At 34.6% G+C, this 16,939-nt stretch overlaps 1 protein-coding gene across 5 annotated transcripts; it reads right to left on the bottom strand.

Moving 5' to 3' along the window:
- Positions 1–488: 488 nt before the first annotated feature.
- On the bottom strand, positions 489–11,980 carry LOC147390410 (MLO-like protein 11). Of its 5 annotated transcripts, none has more exons than XM_086458559.1 (17): positions 11,565–11,980; positions 11,297–11,382; positions 10,629–10,957; positions 9,684–9,741; positions 9,271–9,509; positions 8,914–9,030; positions 7,744–7,804; positions 6,646–6,740; positions 6,304–6,378; positions 5,078–5,163; positions 4,121–4,170; positions 3,770–3,810; positions 2,152–2,322; positions 2,014–2,049; positions 1,637–1,704; positions 1,487–1,547; positions 489–1,210 (listed from the first exon to the last, which is right to left on the bottom strand). In XM_086458559.1, exons 3-17 carry the CDS (start codon positions 10,749–10,751, stop codon positions 821–823), a joined length of 1,671 nt encoding a protein of 556 aa, XP_086314685.1. In that variant the 5' UTR covers positions 10,752–10,957; positions 11,297–11,382; positions 11,565–11,980; the 3' UTR covers positions 489–820. The 5 variants fall into 5 exon arrangements, with proteins under 5 accessions (XP_086314685.1, XP_086314684.1, XP_086314686.1 ...); XM_086458558.1 differs by having other exon boundaries at positions 11,618–11,980; XM_086458560.1 differs by having other exon boundaries at positions 11,881–11,977.
- Positions 11,981–16,939: the final 4,959 nt, after the last annotated feature.

The following is a 16,939-nucleotide window of genomic DNA, read 5'->3' as shown; positions in this document are numbered from 1 at the left end:
AACATTCAAAATTAGGAGCATGTCATTCTCAATTTGCCAAAATAAATCGAAAAATCCATCTAAACATTCAAAATTAGGCGCATATCATTCTTAATTTGTCATTCACCATAAATATATAAAAAATCTTTCAAATTAAATATAATCATTACCGTTGAAAAATCAAGTATGTAAAAAAGACGAGAAAAGGGTAATTTGGGAAATTCAAAACATATTACTAAGGGGGATGAGGTTGAAAGAGTCTTTACATATAAAAATTAACTAAATGGACTATTAAGATACCACCAAAAAGTCAAGGACTGTTTAGATAGAAATCTCTCAAACAGGGGTCTACTAAGTAATTTTTCCGTGACTTAAACTGATGCTACTTCCTTAACTAGCTTGACATCTGTTTGTTAGAGAGATTAAGGTAGTGGCACTGTCTGTTATGACCACCATGTGTTTGCATTTTAAATATATATATTGAAACAAAAGGTCTATCAAACAGGACCTAAGTACTGTGTGAGCGTAATGAACTACAATAAGTAGAATAATTTGAACTACAATATGATTAAAGAAGATACATTTTTTTTAACTGACAATAGTGCCCTCATAACTGAATCCCCCACCCCCACCATTGTAACCTATGTATGGCCTTTTGTGGAAGAAAATTTTAAAAACTGGAAGCTCATGTATGTAGTTTCTGTATACTCTATCTAAGAACTAAACCTTATAGAATTTTCCACAACTCTACAACAACCTAACTTAGAGCTCATACCTCGATTTCTTTGTACATCTATGTCTATGAACTGATGATGTTCCTCGGTACAGAGTTCCAGTTCATTCATTCTCTTCTGCCCGGCATTGAATAAGATCTTGGAATTTCGTTCCTGTGACGTTCCAATGGAATTGTTGAAGAAAGAGAAGCTGAAGGTCGAAGGAGAGGCGTACCAACACCGATGTGGCTCGAATTTTCGTTAGCAGCTACTGCTGGACTGGTCGAAACAGTGGATGTGGGTTGTAGCTCAATTCCAGCATATGTACCATTTTCAATGCTCTCGTACATCTGGTGCTCATCTGCCTCGAGTGAGAGAACTGTACTTGTGTCTGTGTGTATGGTTGAGTCATCGTTGAAAATACCAAGCCGCCTTTTCCTCTTTGCAGACTTCTTCCATCCATGGATTGTCTCTCTTATTCTGTGTGGGATCAAAGCCGCCTTGTAGTTTGTTCCCATCTAGAAAGGAACAGAGCAGATTTCATTGAAAAATCATTTTATATAAGACTTCCAAGGCAGAAAACAACCAGATTTACTTGAATGTGCTAATGCACCAAAACGGTTCGATCGATTCATCTGGTATAGTTTTCGCAGCAATTTCAATATGTTTTCGGTGTGATATATTTAGTCTTAGGATGATTTTATTTTATTTTATTATTTTTTTTTTTTGGGGGGGGGGAGGAGGGGGCTATTATTTTAGAATAAAAAAAACATACAATTCCTCTAAAGGGATACCTGAGTAACTAGTGCGTAAAGTGGCAATGTGCTGTAGCTGCAGAGGAACTGTCCAGCAAACCTGCCAAAGGCAACACAGAGAATAAGAAGCCCATAATTGATGGCACTATGAGATTTATATAATCATGAATATTCAAATTAAAAGCATACCCTATAATCAGCCGTATGTAGACCAGTAAATGGTTCCTAATAAAGCAGGAATTATACCCAAACTGCCACTGTAAATAAATCAATCAAAACAATTGGTTAGCTAAAACTACAAATCCCAAATCATACCTTATGAACAAAACATTATTTTCTTGTGCTCAACATTTTAATCCTGTTTCACATGTTTTTTACTGAATTAGAATTACTATCAACTCAGCCAAAGTCACCCATTGTTCTTCGCAGGACCGAAATGCAAGGAATCAGCAAAAATAAACTAAATATATAAATAAATACATTTTCAGATTGTTGACGACTATAAGCTGAAAAGGGTTCATCCCCCATATCACAAAACTGAGGACCAAATGAGGAAGAGAATTTACCCAGAACCAAAAAAACGAAGCCAGCTCAAATGCATTCTGTGAAGACATTCACAATGAAAGGATACAGGTTCATTAGTATTGCCAATTTGCATTTTAAGGTCAATGAACATAAATCACATTTATATATAAGTAACCAACCTGGAAAAGCACAAAATGAATCAAGGATAACAATAATTCTGGTTTCTTAAACCAGAAAAGTTCATCTCGAGGCCTTAGCCTTGGCCCGGTGTTGAATTCAGTTTCATCAGCAGTCTCAAATGCCAAGGTTGCAATAATATGTTGCAGCTTTGCACCCACCAGAAGAACAAGCTGCATAAGACAATAAAGCTTTAGCACAATATAAGGTGTGTGCCATGATTAATGCTTTACAAACCATCTTGATATGTATACAAAGCAGGAGAAAGACTAGGTTTCTTCTATATACTATATTATTCTTTTAATGACTTTCTCTGGGAATTGTAATACTTAAGATATATGTATATGGGGGCGGTTCAAGGGACATATATAAAAACAATGGTTTTTCAAAATATGGGTTAGAGGTTTTGGATTGAGCTGATTTTTTGCGAGGATGGTCACCATGATGAGAAGATCATCCTCACAAAAAATCAGCTCAATCTGAAATTTCTAAATCCATCAAAAGTGATTTACAAATTATTGACAAAAATTGGCAAAAAATCGAGGGTCCACATTCTAAATCACTTTTAATGGGGTTAGAAGTTTCAGATTGGACTGATTTTTTTTTCGGATGATCTTCCCATATATATATATATATATGCTCAAGATCAAGGGACATATGAAAAAACATATGTAAAAACAATGTAACATTAATAAATTTTCAAAATATGGGTTAGAAGTTTCGGATTGAGCTGATTTTTTGTGAGGATGATCTCTATGATGGGAAGATCATCCAAAAAAAAAAAAAAAATTCAGTCCAATCTGAAACTTCTAACCCCATTAAAAGTGATTTAGAATGTGGACCGTCGATTTTTTGCCAATTTTTGTCAATAATTTGTAAATAACTTTTGGTGGATTTAGAAATTTCAGATTGAGCTGATTTTTTGTGAGGATGATCTTCTCATCATAGTGACCATCCTCGCAAAAAATCAGCTCAATCCAAAACCTCTAACCCATATTTTGAAAAACCATTGTTTTTACATCTGTTTTTACATATGGCCCTTGAACCGCCCCCATATATATATATATTTGTTGAATTTTTATTCAATTAGGGTGGCTCCTCAAAAGTTTAGAGAACTATTCCAAACTCGACACATCTGCAATGGAGAAACGCAATACAAAAAAAATAAAAAATAAAAAGGTTTCCCTTCTTGATCGTATTAATAAAAATAAAATAAAAAAGGGATTAGGGGAAAAATGTGACCGAGTTAGATGGTTGGGTCTTCAAAGCTCACTGAGCTAATTTCATTAATCATCAAACAAGCAATCTTTGGCTACAACAAACTTATTTATAAGAAATATGAAGTAACACTCTAACGTCTAAAGATAACTATGACTAACCTATTACTAAAATAGAACTATAAAATAAGGGTAAAGCCATAAAGGTAGTACATCAAATAGTTGCTGGGGTGTGGAGTTTTGACTGGTGCTCATCTACAGTTAACTTTTGAGGAGTTGCCTCATTAAAGTAAAACTCCAATATATTGTAGAAAAGGGTGTGTGAGTGTTTGTCAATGTGTATCCATTGGGAAAAGGACCTATCGGAATTAGCATTGAATTGCATTGGAAAATAGAAACTTACTGTTATAGGAATGATGGCTATCCAGAAATAAAGATTAGACCCTACAAGACAAGATATACAAACCAATGGACCATATTAGTTTACTAAATAAAATTGTAAGAACGAGAGTATAGTTAGATCTTATAAGAATTGAGAACCAAAAGAAATAATGTGAAGTAGAGGTCAAATGATCAGTAAGCTGAGAAGCAATAATAATTAAATAAGTTACCGACAGAATTATTCAAGATCGTCTAGGAATTTGACATTCGGATGTGGGGCAGACCTCAAGTGTATTTATGCAAATATATCGGACACAAGATGTAAAATATCCCATAACTAGTGACACAAAGAAAAATGGGAAACATGTCTTACCTTTTATATTGAACAGCATAAAAGCAACAACAAATCCCCAAAGTGGCCCACTGCAATGCATTCAAGAAAAGTGGAACTTAGCTGGCCAGCTTGACCAAGGAAGCACAAATGAGTAAGCCAACTATAAGACCAAAAAACTACATTGGTGACCATGTGCACTACAGTTTTGCAGAGGGGAGACAAGAATATAGGCTTATAGGAGACTATGCCAGAGACAATCATAGAAGGGGGCTGAATCCAGGATGCACCTCTCACAAGGTTTTGATGGACTTGGCTAGCCAAGCTAATTAAAGCAACCAACTCAGACTGAACTCCAAATATTGGGTCCCATTTTCTTTTCAAATAATAACAGAGTTTGAATCATAGGTAGGTCTCAAAACATTGGTTGAGAGTATTCAACAAAGAAAATTTAGTTTTTGGCTCAAAACATAACTCCAATAGATAGTTACCTAACCTTGTTGGTAATAAAATCCCTGAAGCATAAGAAAACATAGAACATGGATCTTCAGCACAACTGGTGCAAAGCAAAGGTTTTGTAAGCCAAACCCACATCTAATGTAAGATATAGAATGCAATAGATATCCATGATCACTATGTTTATCTAAACCTGTGGTGAGCAGCTAATGTCATTCATTCGACATTTTCTACTTTCATTAAGAACTCAAATGGGGGATAGAAGGCATTTGTGACCAAATTAAGCCTTCAACATAAGGGAAGAAGGAATGATGAGCAAAATGATGAAGGACAATACCTTTAGTAACAATAACATAGCTATCTAATTGGATAACCTAGATTAAAGAAGCCTTATTGGTTGGTCACATCACACATGCATGAAAGACAAATGTAACTAGATTTCCTAGTGTAAAATATTGTCTCAAAAGTCACCATGAAACAAGAGAAAAAGGCAACCATACAATTAGAACTGAAATAACCTAATGAAAAAGGTTTGGGGCTTACCTCACACCAACTATCCTTCTGAATTCTTCTTCCATAGAGCGAACCATATAGCTGTGAAAATCATATTTTAACGTAAGGTTGTGGTTCTGCCATGAATAAACAAAACATAGAGTAAATATCCATAAAAAGGTAATAATACTTGAGCTTCAACTTCAGACATTAAATGCCAAATGATATAGTCATAAGCATAATAAAATGGGTAAGTAGGGATACAGCTTTGGGTAGAAAATACGCATCTCTAGTGCTGCATAAGATAACAAGACTGACTTTTGTACAGAAAATTTTCTCTGGGGCAGAAGAGGGTACACATTCGGAAACTTAGTCAGGAGAGTGTTAATTCTCAAAATGCCAAGTAGCACAGAAAATGTGGAGCATCCATACTGCATAAATGCTCCAAATATGTACATCAATTTTATATAAACATTAAATACATATGTTGTAACAATAAATAGAGTCATCATCATTACGCCTTATCCCAAATAATGGGTCTATCCACCTGAATCCTATTTTTCCATCCAACTCTAATCAAAAGCTAAATATTCTATTGAGGTGTATCATCAACATTATCTACATTTTATGAGAATTTGAACCTATATAACAGAATTAGTCACTTAAGGTAGCCTTTATCATCTGATTGGCTACCTCGGAGAGAATCTTAACTACGGACCATATCATTCTTAGGGGTATTAGTATCGTTGATTAGTCAATCATTATCTCATTCACTACAAATTCACATGTGAAGATTGGAGTCATTTCATTTATTATTACATATCTCTTGGTGTTTCCTACTTTTGTGTCATCACTGCCTCCCAAAACAGACCCATAACTGGCTATTACATCAATTTGGCATAAGATTTATTTCCTCATCATCTAGGACTAACGTTTTCTTTTGAGTTTCATTGGAGTTTTAGTGGTAGAGTTTGATTTTTTCATCCTCTCTCCTCCACTTCTTTTTATGGTGCATCTTTGCCTCTGTAAACATGTTTTCCACATCTTGTTTGGTGTTATTTTTTTCTATTGTGCTAAAATTAATGTGCGCATTGGCCATTATTTCGTATGCAACATTAGAGAGTACTAATATGAGAATCCACAATACAATACAAACATAAAGCTAAATAGGAGGTCAAGAATGCAAAGGAGATAGTTCTCTTATCTGTGCAAGGAGGCCAGGTTTAAACCTTTATGAAAAATTATTGGGAAGTCTGTTTTCAAAGATTATGGCTTACCATGATGAAGCCGGCACGAAGCGTAAGGTAATCAGCACGAAGGACTGAACGGCCAAATTGTCGGAAAAAACAAGTCTGCACAAGATGAGTTTTAAGATAGACATCAATAACAACACAAATGGAGATAATGCCAGGAGGCATAAATATCTGAAAATGTGATTTTCTCTTTTCTGGAAAGATCAGTTTGGCTCCAGCTTATCCCCAACAGACACTTGCATACACAAATATAAGAATCCAACTGTACTTCTAAAAACCCCTAGTATCTAAAAGTAATGACACCTGAAGGTGTATATAAGATAAAGGCGCAATAAATGCAGCAATAGTGGTTACTCGTGTACTTACCACCCAAACAAGAAATCTATTTTTGTCCCAAGAATTTGACGTATGCAAGTTTACAAATGTTGATTGCCTTCTCATTGTCAACTGTCTTGAGATTTCTGTAACAAAAACGAGTTAAAATGCATGAATAATAGAAAAACAGAGGAGACAACTTATACATGTACACAGAAAGAGTCTGTGTGAGTGAGTGAGTGAGCGAGCTAGTGAAATCTAAGTTGATGTGGTTATACACATCTCGAGTGGATCAGAAATCCACTAAGCGAGGTTAACTGTTTTTATATTAATTTTATTTATTCTTTTGTCCCATTTTTGTCAACATTTGTACTCATCTTCTATTCTACAATCCTGCCTAATTTATTAGGGATTCTGATAATTTTACATAGAAATTTTTAAGTTGGTAAAGGTTTCCAAGAGGTAAATATGGGAAGTTGGGGGATAGATCCAAGGGCCCTTTCAAGGTATTGAAGTGTATTGGCAAAAAAAGTATATTAATTGGAGTGACAAAAGAACAGGGAAAAGCTCAAACACATTCCTCTTGTAGATTTGAAAGCACACTGCGGTTACTCACTTGAAGGGACTGGCATATTAAATTCAGGGATAAGTTACATGCAACTGGGTTTGAATCTAAAGCTGAAAATTTACCTGAAGATAGTCTTTGAAGGTTTCAGATAATTATAACCATTAAAAGTTCTATCACATTTCTAAGATCATTCTGAAACATGAATGCTTTATGTCCTGAATACTTGGACAGCAGTATGCTTTATTAATAGGGGTATTTTGGTTTTTTTTTAGACTATGACAGTGCTTCTATAGCTAAATATAAGTCAGCATATTTGTAATAACTGGAGATATTTCTGGAATTTTTCTAAAAAAGGCTCTTTTTTTCCTCCTCTCTTTAAGAATTGCACCTGTTGAGACATTCACCAAGGGTTTGCTGCTGGTTTGGCTTAAAGTGGTGATCCATGCATATATTTTCTTGCTGTATGTTTTTCATGGGATTTTACAGGTGCTTTTTTACGTAACAACTTGTTCCTGCTGCAGTGATCTGTTTCTTACGCCTTTCGATCCTACAACCCTCGCTACATTAATTAAAGAGCTTACCTGTTAATACATTGTGTTCATCCATATCTGCCTCATCCTCCCATTTCCTCCACGTATGGACCTGCCAAAGTATTAAAATACAATACAGTGAAAAAAAAAAGTATTAAAAAGAAATGTTTTTTACCTTTTTTCTCATTAAACTACAACATTGGAAAATTCTAACCATCCTGCACTAAACTCACCACTAGGAAGTAATGAACATATATTTTCATTGAGAGAGTAATGCATATTTCCCAGCAAACACTCTGAGACATTATATGTTACTCTTTGAAATTTGACACTCATCAGCTCAAATTAAAATAGTGAACTTTTGAATAGGGCACGGCTTATCTTGTTCTTAGGTCTTTTTATGTCTTTTTGCCACGGGAAGTTTGATCAAGGGATGGTAAACTTAGATATCTATGTTACTTTGTTGGAGAGATAGCTCATTACAAGGAGAGTCAGGTGTATATTGTCCCAGGTGTACAGCAGGTTATATAAAGCAGAACCAAGCAAAAAAGGACAACCACCGTTTCCTAGAAGATCCTCAATATTTTTTCACATATGAATTATTCGGGCTTGCTTTCCCGATTTCAATTGACTCTTTTTATTCAACGTAGGAGACGCGCTCACCAGAAGAGAAGGGTTCATCTAGACTCTATTATTTTCAGGCAAGCAGTATTGGAGAGAGACCATTTAATAATGTTCCCACTTTGTATTGAAAAGTTGGATTGTTCTTTTTCTGTCATTTTTTTTAACATTTGGCTTGTTTCACTACTCGTATTCTACAATCTTCAGTATTTTCTTACTACAATCATTGGTAGCTAACTTGCTATGCAAATGTGGCCAAGCATTATCTCGTTCATATTTACCATAAATATAATGATAACCTTCTCCTATATAATTCTAAACAGATAAAGCATCATCTTCCATCCATGGATGAACCACAATTTTCTAAATCAACATTATGATAGCTAGCTCATCTTATTGGAAGTACTTCCCTTAATGCAGGATTGGACACTATGGGATAGAAATTATGTGGCAACAAGGCAGCAATGGTTCCATAAACCAGATCAGAAGCACATATAAAACACAGTAATCGTGAAGCTTCATTAAGGTTTAGTTAATGGATAATACTTTTGAAGAAAGTCATCAGTTCAGTCATTATGACTACAATTGAGAATTCCTAACCTTAACAATGGCTAGCAACATTGTTAAGCAGCTGTAAGATACATGCGTTATTGCCATTACAAAGATGAAGCGATGCAGCTGCTCCAGGCCTTCATATGAAACAAATGGCTCATGACCCTGCATAGAAGACAAAATCTCGAATTAGAGGAAACTATTCACTAATGATCTGAGACGAATATATCCAGAGATGAGTTATTTTCTTGCTAAAAACCAATTATCATAAGTATACAAATTAAGTAAAAGATCTATAAATAGATGCAAAAAAATTTATGCTTTAAACAAAATATAACTAGCAACTGAAGCTAGAGTTGATGAATATATCTCAATATTTCTGAAATCTGACTAATTCATACGTGCCTCACTACAGGTGTTCTGATTCAAACCATTCAACACCCTCCTAAATGAGTGATGAAGAACATAATCCATAAATAGTTTACGTTCCCGAGAAGATTCATTTTCAACTTCTGTTTCTTCAATCTCAGACCTGGAGCATGGGGAGAAATTACTATTATAGAACTTCGTCTCAATGCAAATATTTGAAATCATTCTTGAGGTGGCTGTAAGAAGAAGAGATATAAAACCCAGTAGCATCAACTCTGCAGCACAGAAGCCAAAGATATTGAGGTTAGAAGAAGAGAATGAAGGAAACAAGATTCAACTTAAGTTGGTAAGAGTTTTCTATTTGTATGGATACTTTTCAGTGATGCAAAACATAAGGATGCTTCAGAGTATTTTAAGATAAAGCCTTTCCAATTTTGAAGTCACCATACCTTCTTTCATTTTCTCCACAGCTTCAAATAAAGGCTTTCGATTAGTTTTCTGCAACCACTGAAATGTGGACATTGGAATTAGATGTAACCAACAACAAATGCTCCACAAGTCCTACTTATTTCAAGACATCAAAAATGTCGCAGAAAGCAAGAAAAGAATAGATAAACCTTCCAAATAGAACAACAATATCACAACTCAAGCCTCTCCAAGAACCCGGGGAGTGTTAGATAGTGTCATGGTTTTACACAGACAACGAACTCTTGTTAACAAAACAAATAATGACCTCCATATGCAAATGTACATGCAAGAACTTTTTCTTTATTAATGCAACCTCATGGCTGCAGCATGGAACACCATCAAACATCTATATGATAAAACACAATGGTGGACCCCCACTCTCTTTATCCTTCACATAAAGAGGGATTGGGATTTAATCTCGCTACAAATCTCTAGGATAATTTTTAATCTCCCTCTTCTATTATTTTCTAAGAATACCCTTCCAACTTTACTGCCTTTCCTCTTCTACCCATTTTCCAGAATGCCCCTCCAACATTACTGTATTTCCTCTCCAATCTTTTAAAAAATTACCCCTTCAACCATATTGTCTTGCCTGTACTACCCCTCCAAATTTATTGCATTTCTTCTCCTACACCCTTAACACCAAATAGGATGCCCTTGCCCTTAGACACGGGCAAACTTTAGTATTAATGAAGTACATGATTTACATGAATAAGCCCTTCACAGGACACCCATATCTTTCATACCGAAAAAATAAGTTCAGCTCCACAGAGAAATCTATGGGTGATGATACCATAGACCTGGGTTCAATTCCCGCCATAATAGAGTTACTAATCTCATTAAAAACAAAGCTTACTGACAAACAAATAAATAGATAAATAAAGCAGGCTTAGTGATAAATAAATAAAACAGAGAGAAACACTTACAGAACTTAAGCGATGAATGGAGCGCTCCACAAGCAAGGAAACAACGACAAAGATCGTCAATACGACAGCAACAGACCATGTAGGGGTCAAAGCCAACGACCGCATATCTTTATCTTCTGCCATCCTAAACTCTTTAGTCTTACTCACAGATCTTGTTGAATCCAAAGCCTCTATTTGCTAAAAAATCAACCCACAAATCCTCTCCTTCACAAATGCTATAATCTCTTGTCGATTGTAAGACTTTGATAAAATCCCTTCCTCAGCTATAAAGGCCAACCCACATTACAGAATTACTACTTTTATACAGCTCCCCCAAAACCATGCTCAGCCTATAATCAAAACCAATTGTGGACTTTAGACCATTTTTTAGTAGAAAGTCTTTTTTAATCGCAGGTTTTTATCGCCTACAGATTGTCATACATTTAATAAACAATAAAAGAAAGATACCAAACCGACCAAATGACAATGAAATTAAAGAGGCAATTAATGAAATCTGCACTTTTTTTTTTCTTTTTTCTCCAGTATTAGAAGACTTCAAAGTTTCAAACGTACTGGAATCCAACTAACTAATAGGACCACTGTTTACACCAAAATCCCTTCTCCAGAGATCTAAAATGTTAAAACCAAGCAAGACGGATTTGAACACCGATTCAAAAGTCAGAACTCACAAGAACCTCCAAGAAACCAAATTTAAGCTTAATCGTCGATTTAGAAGTCGAAACTCTAGAGAATTGCTTCATCCATGAATGTTACCCTAAAAAAACAAAAACAAAAACAAAAATAAAAAATGATGTTTAATGTGTAACACCAGAAATCCCCCAAATAACAGAAATAAGAAACTTAAAATCATGTATTTCGAATGAAAGATCGGAATGTTGTTTGTTTTCGTTTACAATCTCAAATAACAGCACCGATCCTTAATATGCAGAATCTCACATTTCCCTCCGATTTCCTCAACAAAGAACAAATTCTTAGCTCTAAAAACTCACGCAGAACAACATTGTTGTCTCTCCAACGGATTTCCAGAGGGAAACTAGCAAGATTTTCTCAAAGCTTGGGTTTCTAACTTTCAAATATTCGTTTACAGAAACTCTTAGATCTCCACCACAGTTTAACTTCTTCGTTTTTTGAAATTTTTTTGTGATTCGATTAAAAACTTGCTGATCTTCTCCTCAGTCTTAGAGATTCAAAGAGATCAAACGATAAGAGTTCATCAAAACATAGTGTAAAAGGAAATCTCCATTAGTGGAACCTTCGTGTTGCAGAGTATTTTACACTTAAATTAGAACTGAGCCTGTCTTTGCTGACTACGCCAAAGAACAGAAGAGCACTCTCTCGTAGTAAGTAGTAAGTAGATCTCAGAAAACTAATTTTAAATATGCTTTTTACATATTTGACGAAATTACCCCTGGATTTTCTCATAAAGGTTGGTTTAAACTTTTTTTTATAAGAGAGATGTTATTGCCACACCATTTCCTACGTAAATCATCAAAGACTCGCACACAATTGGTGCGGCAATAGCACGTCTCTTAAAACCTAAGAAAACTGCAATTCCCACCCCCCAACCAATTTTCATGTGAAAGTTGGTGTGGCGTTAGTAAAATTTGGTGTGGCAATAGCAGCTCTCTTTTTAAACAAATATATAAAATTAGTTTTAATTGGAACTAGACGTGGGAGTTGGAAAATTTCACATCCATAGATGCATAATTTAATGAACAAAATTAGGAAATATATTCATGGTTTTAAGACTGGACCCATCCCACTTTGATAGCCAAATCAAAACAAGATCGACTAGGTCCAAGTAATTTGACTCATGTTAATCAACTTTGAATTTAATTCAACCAAAAATCGACTCAAATCGATTTTTAATTTTTTGAATGCTCACCTCAATCATTCCATTTATATTAGTTTCAAGGAATTTTTTTTTTTATATAGACAAATATTTTTTTTTTATTTATAAAAAATTTAATTGTATGGTAATAGTGTATATTAATCTAAATTTAAAAAAAAAAAAAATCTATTTTTTATTCATATGGAAAGATAACATCCACGACTTTGATAAGACAAGTGGGGGAAAAAAAAGCATTCTATCGTAATTGCGATGTCATGAAATTGTAAAAAGATATTTACAAGATGGTTGCACAATTGCCGTTAAATTCCTTGAAGATTCTTATTTAAGAGTTTTTGTTAAAAAGCATGTAATTTATAGAGGTTTCTAATGTCTCAATGATTCAAATCAAACTTGACCTGCAAACCAATCCTAAAATTCAGTTTTTAAATCAGAATTTAATATTTTCTACCGTTGATATTTTGATTAAAACACCAAATTTTGATCGTAATCAAAATGAAAAATAAAATATCTCGGGAATACCTTGAAATATCTCAATGAATATGGAACCAATACTTTTACTAATCAAAACTTGAAATAATGCACTTGTTTGGAAATTTCAATTTTTTTTTTTAGAGTCATAATAATCTGACGCCCTCCTCTGACATATGCCTCCATCATAGAATCATAGATCATTTATTGTGTATCTCGAGACAAATGATCTATAGTTCTATGATGGGAGCGTAGGGGGCATCAGAAAATCATTATTCTTTTTTAACACCTTTAAAAAAGAGATTATCTTTCCACACCAAATTTTGCTAACGCCACCCCAGTTCATGTATTTATCACTCATTTTGGGTGTGGTGTTAGCAAAAGTTGGTGTTGCAATAGAAATCCTCCTTTAAAAATCAAGAAAGAAAAAATATGAGTTTCATATCTTGAAATTCGGATGGCATTGTCGTCATCTAAAAGTATTGCACACGGTCAGACCCAATCAGCCACATCAGATACTCCACTTTTTTTCTTGATAGTCAAAGTCAGACAAATCTCGTGACGACAACATGAGAGTTATGCGCGTCCATCAAGGAGAGAGTAGTGGCACACCGGCCTCCGAACCTTCTTTCTTTTTCTTTGCGTATAGGAAAGTTCTGCTCTCAAATGCCAAGTGTCACATTCTTGAAGCCCATGCATCCATGAATAATGTGCTATCACTTGGTGGACCTCTATGATTCCAATTGTAAGATCCTATCAAATCTGATCAGATGAAATCCGATATGATGTATAAAATATAAATAAACATTATATATAACAAAATATAAAATATAATTTACATACTTATTATTGGAACAATACATGGATGATCCAAAATCGATCGGATAGGTTGGATCGAAATCTTGCCCTATTAGATCCTTATTGAAAATAAAATCCTTGATCCAAATTCTAAGTTAATAAGATTGAAACAGATCAAATTAATAACCTTACTTTAAATTGGGAGTGTAACTTGGTTCTATTCAAATCGAAAATTAAACTAAATCGATAGTTTTGGAGGTGGTTTGGTTCAATTTTGAATGAGTTATAGTTTAATTCTAGGTTAGTAAAACAGAGAACTGATCAATTTTATCTAGTTCTTGAATCAAGCTTGTATTGAACTGGAACAAATCGAGAACTAAACCCTTATGTAACATATATATATATATATAATATATATATAATGGGTCAGGTTCAAGGGCCGTCTGAGAAACCGTCTAAGAAAACTTTCGACGGTAAATAAAATTTTTAAATATGGGTTAGAAATTTTGGATTGAGCTGATTTTTTGTGAGGATGATCTCTATGATGGGAAGATCATCCAAAAAAAAAATCAGCTCAATCTGAAACTTCTAACCCCGTTAAAAGTGATTTAGAATGTGGACCGTCGATTTTTTACCACTTTTTATCACTAATTTGTAAATCACTTTTGATGGATTTACAAGTTTCTGATTGAGCTGATTTTTTGTGAGGATGATCTTCTCATCATAGTGACCATCCTTGCAAAAAATCAGCTCAATCCAAAATCTCTAACCCTTATTTTGAAAAACGAAAGTTTTCTTAGACGGTTTCTCAGATGGCCCTTGAACCGCCCCCTATATATATATATATATATATATATATATATATATATAGATATGGAAATGTTCAGCAACAAATATTTTTCAAAACATGAGTTAGAGATTTTGGAATGGGCTGATTTTTGGTGAGGATGATCTCTACGGTGAGGAGATCATCATCACCAAAAATCAGCCCATTCCAAAACCTCTAACCCTATCAACAATGGTTTACAAAAAATGGACGATTCACGATTTTTCAACTTGTAAACATGGGGCTAGAAGTTTTGGAATGGGCTGATTTTTGGTGAGGATGATCTCCTCACTGTAGAGATCATCCTCACCAAAAATCAGCCCATTCCCGTTTAGCAACAGACATTTTGACAAACATTTTGGCAAAACATTTTTCAAACATGGGGTTAGAGGTTTTGGAATCGGGTGATTTTTGGTGTGGATGATCTCTACGGTGAGGAGATCATCCTCACCAAAAATCAGCCCATTCCAAACTTCTAGCCCCATGTTTACAGGTTGAAAAATCGTGGACCGTCCATTTTTTGTAAACCATTTTTGATGGGGTTAGAGGTTTTGGAATTGGCTGATTTTTGGTGATAATGATCTCCCCCCCGTAGAGATCATCGTCACCAAAAATCAGCCATTCTAAAACCTATAACCGATATTTTGAAAATGCTTTATCAAAATGTTTGTTGCTGAACATTTCCCATATATATATATATGAGAAATGTTCAGCACACTACACTTTACCCTATGTTTTTACCAAACATATTTTGTCTTACATGGGTTAGAAGGTTTGGAATGGATTAATTTTTTGTGAGGATGATCTCTACGGTTAGAAGATCCCCCTCACCAAAAATTAGCCCATTCTGAAATTTATAGTCCCATGTTTACAAGTTGAAAAATCGTGGACCATCCATTTTTTGTAAATCATTTTTTATGGGGTTAAAATTTTTGGAATGGACTGATTTTTCATCCTCACCATAAATATCATTCTCACCAAAAATCAGCCTATTCCAAAACTTCTAACCCATGTAGGACAAAACACGTAGGGTAAAGTGTAGGGTAAATCGTAAGGTGTTGAACAATAGGATGATCTCCTCACCGGTCAACAGCCTACACTTTACCCTACGTGTGTTTGTCCTACATGGGTTAGAAGTTTTGGAATAGACTGATTTTTAGTGAGAATGATCTTTATGGTGAGGAGATCATCCTCACCAAAAATCAACTCATTCAAAAACTTCTAATCCCATAAAAAATGATTTACAAAAAATGGACGGTCCACGATTTTTCAACTTGTAAACATGGGGTTAGAAGTTTTGGAATGGACTAATTTTTAGTGAGGATGATCCCACCAAAATCGACCCATTCCAAAACTTCTAACCCATGTATGACAAAACATGTTGGGCAAATTGTTAAGTAAAATGTTGGGTGCTGAACATTTCTCATATATATTATATATATATAGGGAATGTTCAGCACCTAAGTTTTACCACACACACACTTTAACAAACGTTTTTTGTCCTACATGGGTTAGAAGTTTTGGAATTGGCTGGGTGATTTTGGTGAGGATGATCTCTATGATTAGAAGATCATCATCCTCCCAAAAATCAGCCCATTCCGAAATGTTTTAGCCCCATGTTTACACGTTGAAAAATGTGGACCGTCCATTTTTTGTAAATCATTTTTGATAGGGTTAGAAGTTTTGGAATGAGCTGATTTTTGGTGAGGATGATCTCCTCACCATAGAGATCATCCTCACCAAAAATCAGCCCATTCCAAAACTTCTAACCCATGTAAGACAAAACACGTTTGTTAAAGTGTGTGGTAAAGCTTAGGGTGTTGAACGGGACCCATATATATATATGGAAATGTTCAGCAACAAACATTTTTCAAAACATGGGTTAGAGGTTTTAGAATGGGCTGATTTTTGGTGAGGATGATCTCTACGGCGAGGAGATCATCATCACCAAAAATCAGCCCATTCCAAAACTTCTACCCCATCAAAATGGTTTACAAAAAAGGGACGGTCCACGATTTTTTAACTTGTAAACTGGGACTAGAAGTTTTGGAATGGGCTGATTTTTGTGTGAGGATGATCTCCTCACTGTAGAATCATCCTCACCAAAAATCAGCCCATTCCAAGATCTCTAACCCATGTTTTGAAAAATGTTTTGCCAAAATGTTTGTCAAATGTTTGTTGCTGAACGGGATCCTATATATATATATTATGAAAATTTTTTTGGAGTTAGGGCATCAATTAATACTTATTTATGAATATATTAATCATTTATTGTATGAAATTTTATGTTTATTAGAATTTATTTATTTATTAAAAATGTTACTTCCAAAAAGCAATACATAGAAACAAATCGAACCAATATAGATC

The sequence above is a fragment of the Akebia trifoliata genome, chromosome 11, assembly GCF_017979445.1.
Source record: "Akebia trifoliata isolate Shusen 1 chromosome 11, ASM1797944v1, whole genome shotgun sequence".
Taxonomy (NCBI): Eukaryota; Viridiplantae; Streptophyta; class Magnoliopsida; order Ranunculales; family Lardizabalaceae; genus Akebia; species Akebia trifoliata.
The sequence above is the reverse complement of the archived record's forward strand: the minus strand, read 5'-3'. Positions and strand labels throughout refer to the sequence as shown.